The sequence below is a fragment of the Rana temporaria genome, chromosome 10, assembly GCF_905171775.1.
Source record: "Rana temporaria chromosome 10, aRanTem1.1, whole genome shotgun sequence".
In the NCBI taxonomy this organism is placed as follows: Eukaryota; Metazoa; Chordata; class Amphibia; order Anura; family Ranidae; genus Rana; species Rana temporaria.
The window spans coordinates 21,403,167-21,417,171 of NC_053498.1; the positions used below are offsets into that span (position 1 = coordinate 21,403,167).

The 14,005-nt window shown below is 44.6% G+C and overlaps 1 protein-coding gene across 1 annotated transcript; it reads right to left on the bottom strand.

Annotated features, from left to right (window-relative positions):
* Positions 1-165: 165 nt before the first annotated feature.
* On the bottom strand, positions 166-13,505 carry LOC120916409 (phospholipase A2 inhibitor subunit gamma B-like). The gene is made up of 5 exons (XM_040327366.1): positions 13,359-13,505; positions 9,552-9,671; positions 5,687-5,836; positions 3,674-3,820; positions 166-350 (listed from the first exon to the last, which is right to left on the bottom strand). Exons 1-5 carry the CDS (start codon positions 13,408-13,410, stop codon positions 217-219), a joined length of 603 nt encoding a protein of 200 aa, XP_040183300.1. The 5' UTR covers positions 13,411-13,505; the 3' UTR covers positions 166-216.
* Between the last annotated feature and the right edge of the window lie 500 nt (positions 13,506-14,005).

Genomic DNA, 14,005 nt, shown 5'->3' on the forward strand with positions numbered 1-14,005 from the left:
GCTTGGGCAGGAAGGGGGTGAAAGTGCCCGGTATTGAGGGGGTTAAACTCATACATAACCTTATCCCCACGTACACATTTTTTTTTTTAAACGCACACTCTTAAACTTTTTATTGTTTCCCTTGTATAGATAATGGAACAGTATCACACTCCTATAATTCTACAATAAGGCAATTTTATTTTAATCAGAATTCCTCAAGCATGTGGGCTTTAGTGCTTATTTTTTAGTACATTGCAACTTGGTGCTTTTATCAAGATAAGGTATATCAAATCCACCATGGGTCTCAATGTAATCGCAGACTTCTTTGTTGATACATCCCTTGAATGTCCAATCAGAAAATCCACCTGTAACTAAGATTATAGGTATTATTAGTGATGATCTGCTTGAACCCAAAATGGGTGTTTAGCAGAGCTGAACTTGCAACTGCAGCGAGAAGTACTTCTGCTAAATAAATATGTCAGTTTCCAGCTCAGAATGACCATCAGTATTCTAACAACCAGTAAGCCATCTCTACCTGGCCCATTTAGTTATCTGCCTGGGAAGGGCAGGGCCGGGACAAGGGGTGGGCAGGAAGGGAGGCTGCCCTGGGCAGAATGGTTTACTGACGCTAACCCTAAGAGAAGGGGGGGCGCAGTTAGACATCTTTGCCCTGGGCTTTGGTGGCCTTGTCCCATCACTGAGCCTGGGATTCACAAATAATTCACAAATAACTGTAAAAAAGAACAGAACAGAAATAGTGTAACCTCCCCCTTTAGAATTTACCCCAGATCATTTGATCATGTGTATATTTTCAGGGGCAAAAAAGCCACATTCAATACTAAGCCCTTTAGGTCTTTTTTGGGGGACTCCATGCTTTTGTTTATGTGTTTTTTTTTATTTTATTTTTTGTGGGGACCCACCCAAAATCCATACAACCATTATCAGAGCCTTCAAAAAAGAAGATGAACGTGTTGCCTCCTCCTGAATTTACAAGGCCACGTGCCCTTAATATCGGGCAGTGATGGTGAACCTTGGCACCCCAGATGTTTTGGAACTACATTTCCCATGATGTTCATGCATTCTGCAGTATAAATGAGCATCATGGGAAATGTAGTTCCAAAACATCTGGGGTGCCAAGGTTCACCATCACTGATATAGGGAGTTACCTTAGATAACTTCATGTTATAGGAATGTAGGGTGCCCACGTGTCCTGGATTGCCCGGAAATGTCCTGCAATTGACATGTCTGTCCTGGTCCCCGGGCACCTTCATTCTGGGACAATACAGTGTCCCAGAATGAAATAGAGGACACAGCCACCCCCTACTAACTAATAACTACATTTCCAGAACTGGTTGCTAGGGCCGTTGGCTCCCGCTGCTGTCAATCAAAGCCAGTGACACGAGAGCATTGGGCGGGGCCGAGTCCTGCTGTCTATGACAATGGAAACAGACAAGCGGCTCTCCGTGGGGGCACTTGATGAAGGGAAGGCGCCAGGAGCACCGTCGGGGCACCCCAGAAGAGAAGGGTCGGGGCTGCTCTGTGCAAAACACTAGCACAGAGCAGGTACCGTATATACTCGAGTATAAGCCGACCCGAATATAAGCCGAGGCACCTAATTTTACCACAAAAAAACTGGGAAAACTTATTAACTCGAGTATAAGCCTAGGGTGTCCATCTGCATGCCTCACTTTGCCTCACTGTGCCCATTCCTCACTGTGCCCATGCCTCACTGTGTCCATGACTAGACTGACATTTTACATGGGAGTCTGTGGAAGGGGTTCCCAGCTTTGAAAAATCGGTGCTCCCCAGCCGTAGGCCCCCCAGACAACAAACTTTGCACACTTGTAGGGAAGAAATGGGGCTACATGTGTGCGAACTTCCGGGTCCAGGGGACCTACGACCGGCTGGTACCGGGTCCCCGAAATCACCGGGGAAATGACCGTTTAACATGGGAGTCTATGGAAGGGGTGCCCGGCTTTGAAAAATCGGTGCTCCCCGGCCGTAGGTCCCCCGTACAACAAACTTTGCACAGTAGTAGAGGAAGTTTGGGGTTCAGGGGACCTACGGCCGGCCAGTAATGGGTCCCCAAAGTCCGGGAGATCAGGCGCAAAAAGTTGACTCAAATACAAGCGGGGGCATTTTCAGCACAAAAAAATGTGCTGAAAAACTCGGCTTATACTCGAGTATATACCGTAAGTATAACTTGTTTCGTTTTTTTTTTTTTTTTTTTTAATAACAAACCTTTACAATCACTTAAAAGCGGAGGTCCACTCAAATATTTTTTTTTTTTAAAGCCAGCAGCTACAAATACTGCAGCTGCTGACTTTAAAAAAATGGACACTTACCTGTCCAGCGCACCCCCAATGTTGGCAGCCGAGCAATCACTTGTCTCTCGACTGCCCCCGCCGCCATCCTCGGTGAGGGAGTCTATGCCCAGAAGTGTGTGCAAATACCTGTCTTAGACAGGTATCTGCACCCCCCTCCCCCTGAAAGGTGCCAAATATGACACCGAAGGGGGAGAGGGTTCCGTAAAGTGGAAGTTCCATTTAACCGCGATAAAATATTTGGTACCAGAAGTGGGGTTTTTGATTTGTGTAAACTAGACCTATGAATACTAGAATGTGTAGCGGCAGGATTGTGCTGTATTGTTTGTGTTGGATTTAATATTAATAGTGGGGTAGATCAGTAAGCAATTGCGTCTGCGTATCCATAGATACGCAGCGCAATTGCTTAGTTGCGCTGGCGTATCGACTGCTCCTGATTCAGAAAGGTCGATACGCCGACTGCAGCCTAAGATATGAATGGCATAAGGCTCTTATGCCGTCGTATCGTAGGCTGCATTCTTACGATGGCCGCTAGGTGGCGTTCCCGTAGTGGTCAGCGTAGAGTATGCAAATTGCATACTAACGCCGATTCACAACCCTACGCGCGCCCACCGGACGCATTTTACGTCGTTTGCGTTCGTCGGGTTCCGCGTAAGGCTGCTCCTGCTATTAGCAGGGGCAGCCAATGCTAAGTATACCCGTCATTCCCGCGTCGCGATGTTTTAAAATGACGTCATTTGCGTAAGTGAATCGTGAATGGCGCTGGACGCCATTTACGTTCACGTTGAAGCAAATGACGTCCTTGCAACGTCATTTGCCGCAATGCACGTCGGGAAAGTTTCCCGACGGAGCATGCGCACTACGTTCGGCGCGGGAAACGCGCCTAATTTAAATGATCTACGCCCCCTACGGGATCATTTAAATTACGCGCCCTTATGCCGGGCAGTTTTAGGGAGCCCACACGCAAATTACGGAGCTACTGCTTCGTGAATGAAGCGTAGCGCAGGTAATTTACGGAGGCGCAGCGTTAAAACGGTACGCTGCGCCTCCGTAAGAGTGCGCGCCCCTACCTGAATCCACCCCATTGTATTTCTGTATTGTACGCCATCGTACAATTAGAAAGCGTAGAAAATGTTTCAATTGCTTAGCTGTGTTAAAAGAAAGATTCTAGTAAGTGATCGGCGTGCGATCCCCTTTCAAGTTCACCTTCACCTTGGGCAAGAATGAATCTCACCAATATAGTGAAATGATGCCAAAATCACACAACTTCCACCCATATTTTGGGGACATAAAAAAAGAAAAGCTCTCAATTTTGCTCATCCGGTATTAGTATAACACGATCTATTGAATAATTGAAGGTGACTTCTTACTTCCAGTATAGATTCCACCAATGAGACTAAAGCATCGATCCAGATTTCCCGTGCATTTGTGGACGTTCTCTGATGTGCAGCTCTTTCCTTTCTCAGCACACATCGGACACTCCACGCCATTCTCCTGCAAGTTATCTGGGATCACAACTGTCAGGACACAATATATATGGTACTATAAAGTATACACTCTCTTAACAGCAAATATATTTTATATGAATAGTATCGAGGTCAAAAAACATATTTTCAGAAAATCTCTAATACCACGTTGTTCTCAAGCATTTCAAAAGCACTAGAATTTTTTTCTCTTAACCACTTCACCCCCGGACCATTATGCAGCCAAAGACCAGGCCACTTTTGCGATTCGGCACTGCGTCGCTTTAACTGACAATTGCGCGGTCGAGTGACGTGGCTCCCAAACAAAATTGGCGTCCTTTTTTTCCCACAAATAGAGCTTTCTTTTGGTGGTATTTGATTACCTCTGAGTTTTTTATTTTTTGCGCTATAAACAAAACTAGAGCGACAATTTTGAAAAAAATTCAATATTTTTTACTTTTTGCTATAATAAACATCCCCCAAAAATATATAAAAACATTTTTTTCTCAGTTTAGGCCGATGCGTATTCTTCAACATATTTTTGGTTAAAAAAAAAACGCAATAAGCGTTTATTGATTGGTTTGCGCAAAAGTTATAGCATCTACAAAATAGGGGATAGTTTTATGGCATTTTTATTAATATTTTTTTTTACTAGTAATGGCGGCGATCTGCGATTTTTATTGTAACTGCGACTTTATGGCGGACACATCGGACACTTTTGACACATTTGTCCTCTGCCCCACTGACACCGTCCTCTGCCCCACTGACACCGTCCTCTGCCCCACTGACACCGTCCTCTGCCCCACTGACACCATCCACTGCCCCACTGACACCAACCACTGCCCCACTGACATCATCCACTGCCCCACTGACATCATCCACTGCCCCACTGACACCAACCACTGCCCCACTGACACCATCCACTGCCCCACTGACACCAACCACTGCCCCACTGACACCAACCACTGCCCCACTGACATCATCCACTGCCCCACTGACACCAACCACTGCACTACTGACACCGTCCAGGCGTCCACTGCCCCACTGATTGACAGTGTCCACTTTTAAGGTAGGCTAGGTTCATATTTTAACTGTGACATTTCTTTTATTAATCTAATCATATTTTATGGGCACACCATGCCCCTTTAAGTCCACCCCCTCTCCACTGTTAACACAATTTGGCCACAGCCACTGTTCACTGCAGCGCACTATGCGCGCCTCCTTACTACTCTCCTAGGGTAACTCAAAGGTGTCCTAAGTCTCTTACAATCCTATAGCATGTACTACAAAAAAATTGTGGTGCGCCGCTAAAGTGTTCGGGTTTGGCTTGACGAAAAGGTGGCAACCCTAACAGTGTGTGAGTAGAAGAGGGTCGATAAGCGGCTCTCCTGACAGGCAGGGCTGGCGCTGATAATCATTGCAATGATTATCAGTGCAGCCCCACCAGTGATGCCCACCTATGCCCATCAGTGCTGCCTTTCAGTGCCCATTAGTGATGCCTGCGTTGCCTCCCCATCAGCACTGCCTATCAGTGCCCATCAGTGCTGCATATCAATGCCGCCTATCAGGGCCCATTAGTGCCACCTCATAAGTTCCTGTCAGTGCAGCCTCATCAGTGCCCATTAGTAAAGAAAAAAAATACTTATTTACACATTTTTATAACCGAAACTAAGAAAAACTTTTTTCTTCCAACATTTTCGGTTTGTTTAGCAAAATATGTAAAACTCTAAAGCTCTGTTTAAAAAAAAATGATACAAATGATGTTTGCGTACAGTGTTGCATGACCACGCAATTGACATTCAAAGTGTGACCGCGCCGAAAGCTGAAAATTGGCCTGGGCAGGAAGGGGGGTTAAAGTGCCCGGTATTGAAGTGGTTGAAATGGTTTTGTTAAATTCCCATTATTTTCCCCCCAACTTACGTTGCGGTGACTCGGTATTGCAGTTGTCTCCCTCACAGCACTTTACTCTGCTATGCGCCTCAATGGTCCCCATGGCCATATCGTAGTTACTAGCGCACAAATCCTTGCCCCTTTGACATCCTTTTGAACTCTGGTAAAGGGTAAGAGGTCCTAGGTAAGCAAGACATATAGGTTAGTATTATTGAGAGAAATTCGATTTTTTTTTTTCGATTTTGATGTTTAATCTTTATTTTATTTCTAAAAATGTAGGGGCAGATCTGGGTTAGATCCAACAGGTGTACGTCTTCGTACGCCTTCGGATCTAAGATGCAATACTTCGGCGTCCGCTGGGTGGCGTTCTCGTCGTTTTCCGCGTCGAGTATGCAAATTAGCTATTTCCGATCCACGAACGTACGAGCGGCCGTCGCATTTTTTTACGTTGTCTGTAGTTGGCTTTTTCCGGCGTATAGTTAAAGCTGCTGTTTCGTCGCGTATAGTTACACCTGCCATGTTAAGTATGGCCGTCGTTCCCGCGTTTAATTTGAATTTTTTTTTTGGCGTAAGTCGTCCGTGAATCGGGATGGACGTAATTCACATCTATGTTAAAAAAAATGAAGTCCTTGCGACGTCATTTAGCGCAATGCACGGCGGGAAATTTAGAAACCGAGCATGCGCAGTTCATTCGGCGCGGGGACGCGTTTCATTTAAATGAAACACGCCCCCTAATCGCCAATTTGAATTACGCGCCGTTACGCCGCTTGAGATACACTACGCCGCCGTAACTTATGGCGCAAATTCTTTATGGATTCGATTTAAAGCCAGGTAAGGTACGGCGGCGTAGCGTATCTCAGATACGATGCGCCGGGGCAGATCTCTGTGAATCTGCCCCTTACTGTGAGTCCTTTTTATAATTTTAATTGTAACCACTACTGATTCACATAATTAGGTGGGTGCTTCTTCAAGCACAAATACTTAAATAAAAAAAAAAGTGTAAAAACAGCAGGAAATTAGCACAGCGCTAATACCAGAACATACAAATATAATTTATTATTTTAAATCAAAAAGCATTCATAGCAAAGAACTGAGTGATAATGCATAAATGCAAACTACAGTGTTCTATTCCACAACACTAAGGAGGGTAATTACTAAAACTGGTGCACTCAGAATCTGATGCAGCTGTGCATGGATTTTTGACACCCTAGGCGAAACCTGATTTTGCCACCCCTATTGGCTCCACCCCCAACTCCACCCTCTTTGCCCTGCCTACGTATACTACCCCCACCTTTTTAATGAAACGCCCATCAAATGCAGCCCACCAGCGCCCATCAATGCAGCCTCACAAGCGCCCATCAATGCAGCCTACCAGCGCCAACCAATGAATGATTGCTTGCTTCCATTCATTCGGGGGTCGGGACAAAGACACAGTTCTCTGCCCGCGCTGCACCTCTGGCACTATGTGCAGATGGAGCGGCGGCTGCCTGCTGATGCTGAGACTTAGTTTCTTGCTGCAGAGAGAAGAGAGTAGGAAAACCAGTGGCCGGGCGCCCCTAGGCAGCAGGGACGCCCTAGGCGGCTGCCTAGTTTGCCTAGTGGTAGCACCGGCCCTGGTTTCACAATCTCCAGTTTCAGCATGCACGGGAGTGATGTCATCACGGGCCCTGGCCAATCAGAGTGCCGGAGCCGCAAACCCGGAAGTAACTCTGGTGGAAGATGTCAGCCAAGTGCTCGGAGTGCCAACGCTGATTCACGACATCATTCTGATGCAAGTATTTCATAATGAGCTAGTATGCGATGCATACTAGCTCATTATGCCTTTGTCTTGCAGGGTTTTGCTGGAATGCTGGACAGGCGGCCACCTGCTGTCTCCACCAGCACCTGGTCCAGTTGGCTTTATTTACCTTTATTTACCTGTGGCCCAGGGACAGGGTGCAGCGCTTTTTTTGGAGGATCCTCCGAGGCTGAGAGCCCATGGCCCGTAGCGTCCCTCCCTGGTGTTAACTGAGCTGTGCAACATGGTCCATGGCAGAAAGAGGACTATTTACCCACTTTTGGATACAGCCGGGGTGATCTACTGCACAGTGGTTCAGACCACTGACCAAGTAAATTAAAGCCCCGGCCTGCTCAGAGGATTGATATAGAAGAGACCGGGACTTTAATGCAATTGTCAGAACTACAGTGCAGTAGATCACACCGCCTGCACTCAAAAGTTTCTAAATAATCCCTTTTCTGCCCTCGGGTCCTTAGCTGAACAATATTTTTTTAAATAGCAGCAGAGTGTGTGTGTGTGGGGGGGGGGGGGGGGTTGCCCAAAATATGTCAGTCCGACTCAGTCCTCGCGATGTGCATGAGTGATTAGGGTGTGCCCGCGCACACCCAGCACACCCCGTGTGCACACTTATGAGAGGGACCATGGAGAATGAACGCAGCCACCCTCTAACAGGAAGTCAGGTAGTAGAGGGGAAAAAAGTAATTTGGGGATTTGCAGGAGGCTGAGAGCAAAAGAAAATACTTTTTTGAGTAAGCATACATACTTTAATAGAATATATATATATATATACATGCCCGGATTCCCCACAAGGCCATCGAGGCCAGGCCTCGGGGCGGCAGGGAGCCAAGGGGCGGCAGTGGCATGGAGTCCCCCAGGGCTGGACTGGGACAAAAATTCGGCCCTGGACTTCATCCAGACTGGCCCACTTTAATTCAATAAAATGCTGCCCCCCCCCCCCCGAAAAATCACGCCCACCAAAAGGCCCCTACATCCATTATTGTATATTATGAGAGGGTGAGAGAGGGAGGGTTGAGGGAAAGGGGGTGAGAGGGGGTGAGTGTAAGAAAAAGAAAGTGAGTGTAAAAGAGAGGGGGTGAGTGTAGGACCCCTTTTTACACTGAGGCGTTTTTTAGGCGCCTTTGGGCGCCTGTAAAGCGATTGAAAAACGCTTCCGCTGCAGTCTCAGAGTAAAAGCCTGAGTGCTTTCACACTGGGGCGCTGCCAGGGCGTTAAAAAAGTCCTCCAAGCAGCATCTCAGTTTTAAAAAACGGCCCACTGAGCCATCAGCCCACCGGGAAACTCCCTGTAGTCCCTATGGCCAGTCCATCCCTGGAGTCCCCCGACGGCCGTAACATACAGTTGAGGGCGGTAAGTTGCTGTGTGGGAGAATTGACTGGGGGAATCCGCTCGCTCGTTAAGTGATTGCGGCAAATGTGTGTTGCTGTCTGTTCTCCCCTCCCCCCACATACCTTTCTCCGCTTGCTCTGCCTTCGGGGACTCCTCCGTCCTCCCCCCAGCCGCCGAGTCTGTCTCCTGTCCCTGCCTCCTATGTATACAGTGAGAGGGGTGAGCTGTGCTCTTCCCATCTCAGCTGTGACAGGAGTTCTAGCACAGTGCTAGGACTTCTGTTTTGGAGGTGACAGGGTCAATAAAGAGAACCTGTCACCTCCAATTGCTATGACATAGGGAATTGCTTTCTCCTGTGCGATAGCAATAAATTTAAGCGAAAAAAAAAATTGATAAATAATAACAATTAAATTAAAAAAGTAATTAAAAAGTAAAGAATAAGAAAAATAATATTCAAAATAATAAGAAAATTACACAAAAAAAAAAAAAAAAAAGGAAACAACAAGCTACGAATAAAAAAAGAAAAAAAAGAAAAAGGGATAAAGTAAAAAAAAAAAAAAAAGAAACACAAAATATTTGAACTAACCGTGCTGCCCCTGTCCCCTCCGGTTGCCATTCTCCGTTGATTGGGGGGGGGGGTTCGGTTGGCTGGAGGGGGTGCATTGTGCAACCTGGCCTTGGGGCGTCAGGGAGAGCAAATCCGGCCCTGTATATATATCATTTTTTTTACCCAGAGTTTTTAGTGTCACTTTAAGAAAGAGATCTTCTTACCAATTTTCTCCATTATAACGTTAGCGTAACATTTTGTGACATTTGTTGGGCAGGTCTCGCTGGTTAAGGAGTTGCAGGTCGGTGCTAGGAAACTCTCACAAAGATGGCAGTCAAGAGCCTCTGTAATATAAGGAAGATCGTGTATTAATCGTTTCTAGAAATGAAGGATCTGTAAAGACATCACAGAATGTTAGTGACTTATAATGTGACAAATGATATCAATATCACAAGTGATTATGCAGGGGCTTTGGAAGAAACAGAAGGCTGTATCAACTTCAATAGGGTATATTTCACTAATGCCTCGTACACACGACCATTTTTCTCGGTAGGAAAAAAAAAACAAAGCTTTTCCCGACATGATTCCTCTCCAGCCTGACTTGCATACACACATTCATGCAAAAAAACGTCCGACCAAAGCGCGGTGACCTACAACACGCAAGACGGGACTATAAAGGGGAAGTTCCTTTCACATGGCGCCACCCTTTGGGCTGCTTTTGGGCTGCATACTTGATTCTGAACGTTTTTTTTCCCCTCGGAAAAGCATACACACAACCGTTTTCCGCGAGGAAGAAAAAGAATGACGGGAAACGCGACGAGAAAAAAGAGAGTCGCGAAAACTGCTAGGGAGCATACACACGATACACCAATATAAAAAATGGCAGTTTTCTCGTCGTGAAAACCGGTCGTGTGTACAAGGCATAATACACAGTACAATAAAGCCTCGTACACACGATAGGTTAAACCGATGAAAACGGTCCAAACCGATCGTGTGTGGGCGCCATAGGATATTTAACCTTCGGTTAAAAAAAAAAAAAAACTTGCTTTAAAATTTAACTGATGGATTCCTAACCGATAGGTCAAAACCGATCGTTAGTATGCAAAAGCATTGGTTAAAAACCCGTGCATGCTCAGAATCAAGTCGACGCATGCTTGGAAGCATTGAACTTCGTTTTTTTCAGCACGTCGTTGTGTTTTACGTCACCGCGTTCTGACACGATCGGGTATTTAACCAATGGTGTGTAGGTGCGACGGACCATCAGTCAGCTTCATCGGTTAACCTATGACAACTGTCCTTTAGACCGTTTTCATCGGATGGTTACAAGTCCTATCATGCCTCTGGGGGTCTTGCTTGTGGCTGTCAGAATCTTGCTATGCCTCATGGGACTTGTAGTTCTTCAACAGTTGGAGGTCCGCTAATTGCATATCCCTGCCCTAAAGGATAGGCAAGAAAATAAAAGTCCTTTCATTTTTTACTAGTCCTTTCAGCAGTTTCTACTAAAAACGGTAGAAATTGATTTTAGAGATACTGCTGAAAGAAACGGCTTGCATGCATTCTGTTCATTCTTAGGTTGGCGCTCCAAAAAATAAAATAAAAAAGTTACTCAGCTGAAAAGCTACCAATAAATGATTTCCTCTTTTCTCTCTTTTCTAAACTTTATTTGCTCTTGAAACAAAAAGGGAGGGGGGGGGGGAGGGTAACAAACCCAGGGACTTTAAACGGTGTCAATAAAGAAAAAAGTATATCAAGTAGAAAAATACATATTTTATTAGATTTAAACATACATAATTAAAAATGGAAGTAAAACAACCAAAATTTGATCCTAGGAGGATATACGTGACTTCAGAGAGAGCCACATTGATGACCTGTACATGGAGTGCCCAACATGTTTCGCCCTGAACAATGCGCATACTTAGGACAAGTATAGTATATTGAAATGATCGTTTTTACTGTTTTTATGTAAAAACGATCATTTCAATATACTATACTTGTCCTAAGTATGCGCAGTGTACATTGAGCTTATCAATTGATTATTGTCTCAATGCTTGATTTTTCATACATGATTATTCCCTTTTCCTTTTATAGTATGCCTTGTACAAGCTCCTGACGAAGCCCTGTTCAGGGCAAAACATGTTGGGCACTCCATGTACAGGTCATCAATGTGGCTCTCTCTGAAGTCACGTATATCCTCCTAGGATCAAATTGTGGTTGTTTTACTTCCATTTTTAATTATGTATGTTTAAATCTAATAAAATATGTATTTTTCTACTTGATATACTTTTTTCTTTATTGACACCGTTTAAAGTCCCTGGGTTTGTTACCCTCCCCCCCCCTCCCTTTTTGTTTCAATTAATATATGGGATGTGGTGTCTACAGTAGATTTGATCTCATATGCCTCACATTTGTCTTTTATTTGCTCTTGGCAACAAACTGACAGCCAAGTGCATAAGAATGATTTAGAGACAGCTACATCCTGTTTATTCTTATGCCGCGTACACACGATCATTTTTCACGATCATTTTTCAACATGAAACATTAAAATGATCGTGTGTGGGCTGCACATCGTTTTTCAGGTTCTGAAAAACGACAATTATTATATTTTTTGAACATGCTGCATTTTTTAACGTCGTTTTAAACTATGTAATTTTTCGGGTTGTAAAAAATGATCGTGTGTGAGCTAAAACGACGGAAAAAAAACCCACGCATGCTCAGAAGCAAGTTATGAGACGGGAGCGCTCGTTCTGGTAAAACTACCGTTCATAATGGAGTAAGCACAATCATCACGCTGTAACAGACAGAATCGTCTTTTACTAACACGGAATCAGCTAAAGCAGCCCCAAAGCGAATAGAACTTCCCCTTTAGGCTCGATTCACACCTATGCATGTTGCTTTTGAGTGTTTTTGCAATGCTTTTTGCAGTGCTTGCTGCATTTTTTGACGTACGTTCTTACCGCGATTTGCGTTTTGTTTTTTTTGCCAGTAATTTTTATTTTTTTTACATTTCCTTTAACAACCAGCTATAAACAGGTAAAAGAAAACGCAAATCGCGGCAAAATCGCTTTACTTGCGTTTTGGATGCAGGTCCATTGAATTCTATTGCATGCAAAAAACTGCTTTTTGGAGGAAAAAAAGTCCCTGACCCTTTCCAAAAATGCAGAGGCACAAAAAAGCATTGATGTTCCATAGGAAACCATGTTAAAAAATGTCTCTGCATTTCTGGAAAATGCATCAAAAAAAGCATTAGTGTGAATGGAGCCTTATAGTACCGTCGTACGTGTTGTACGTCACCGCGCTTTGCTAGATCATTTTTTAAAAACAATGGTGTGTGTGCAACGTCGTTTTAATGATGAAGTTGGGAAAACGTCGTTTTTTAGACATGCTGAAAAATGATCGTGTGTACGCGGCATTAGGTTGGCTCTTCTTGGGAGCACTTCCCAAAAAAAAAAAGTACACACAGTACATAAATGATTTCCTCTTAAGAGCTCCTTTCTAAGCTTTGTTTGCTCTCAGCATCATAATGACAGCCAAGTGTATGAGGTTGAGTAGAATGCTCCTAGAATTAGTTTGCATTCATCGGGCTAGATTCAGCAAGAATTTACGCCGGAGTATCTATAGATGCGCCAGCGCAGCTTTAAATTTACGCGGCGTATCTTCTTTCTGTATTCAGAAAGCAAGATACGCCGAAATTAGGCTAAGATCCGACTGGCGTAAGTCTCTTACGCCGTCGCATCTTAGTTGCATATTTACGCTGGCGCTAGGTGGCGCTTCCGTCGATTTCAGCGTAGAATATGCAAATGAGCTGGATACGCCGATTCAGGTACGTACGCCCGGCGGAATTTTTTACGTCATTTGCGTAAGGCTTTTTCCGGCGTAACGTTGCTCCTGCTATATGAGGAGCAACCAATGTTAAGTATGATCGTCGGGCCAGCGTCAAATTTTGCGTCGTTTAAAAGATTGTAGGGAAAATCATGCATGGTCATGTGGAACCTCCAGTATAAGATGAAATGTTATTAGTGAATTCTTCTCACCTGTAGTAACAGAGATGAAGATGACCAATATCAAGCTCAGCAGGGTCTTCATGGTCGATGTCACCCGGATGGCACTGGAGAGAGAACACTGAACCCAGTGTGCTTATTCACTCTCCGTAGCGCTCCTATTTGTACCTAATAATAAGGCAGTGCATTTATTTTGGCACATTTCAAATGCGTAACCTCAATAAAAAATGGGTGTGCAAGTACTAAATAATTGTCAGGTGGACACAGTTATCTAAGCATATATGAACCCTTCCACTGCCAGAGACGTTTTTTTTGCACATGTTAAACCACTTCCATACCAGGCACTTACGCACCTTCCTGCCCAGGCCAATTTTCAGCTTTCAGCACTGTCGCAATTTGAATGACAATTGCGCGGTCATGCTACACTGTACCCAAATGAAATTTTTATTATTTAGTTCCCACAAATAGAGCTTTCTTTTGGTGGTATTTGATCACCTCTGGGATTTTTTTTTTTTTGCACAACAACTAAAAAAACACCGACATTTTTGAAAAAAATTAAGAGCTAGATTCAGGTAGCTCGGCGCATCTTTTGGCCGGCGTAGCGCATCTGATATGCGCTACGCCGACGTAAAATAGGGAGCCCAGAATAGTATTCTCTAAGATCTGGCGCCGTACGTTGC

What these genes read in the sequence shown, in the direction of transcription:
- LOC120916409 (XM_040327366.1), bottom strand. Translation starts at nt 13,410, where the DNA reads ATGAAGACCCTGCTGAGCTTGATATTGGTCATCTTCATCTCTGTTACT. An exon ending in CAATACCGAGTCACCGCAAC is followed by an intron (nt 3,821 to 5,686) that starts GTAAGTTGGGGG and finishes GTGTCCTGACAG; the next exon opens with TTGTGATCCCAGATAACTTG. An exon ending in TGGTGGAATCTATACTGGAA is followed by an intron (nt 351 to 3,673) that starts GTAAGAAGTCAC and finishes CTATAATCTTAG; the next exon opens with TTACAGGTGGATTTTCTGAT.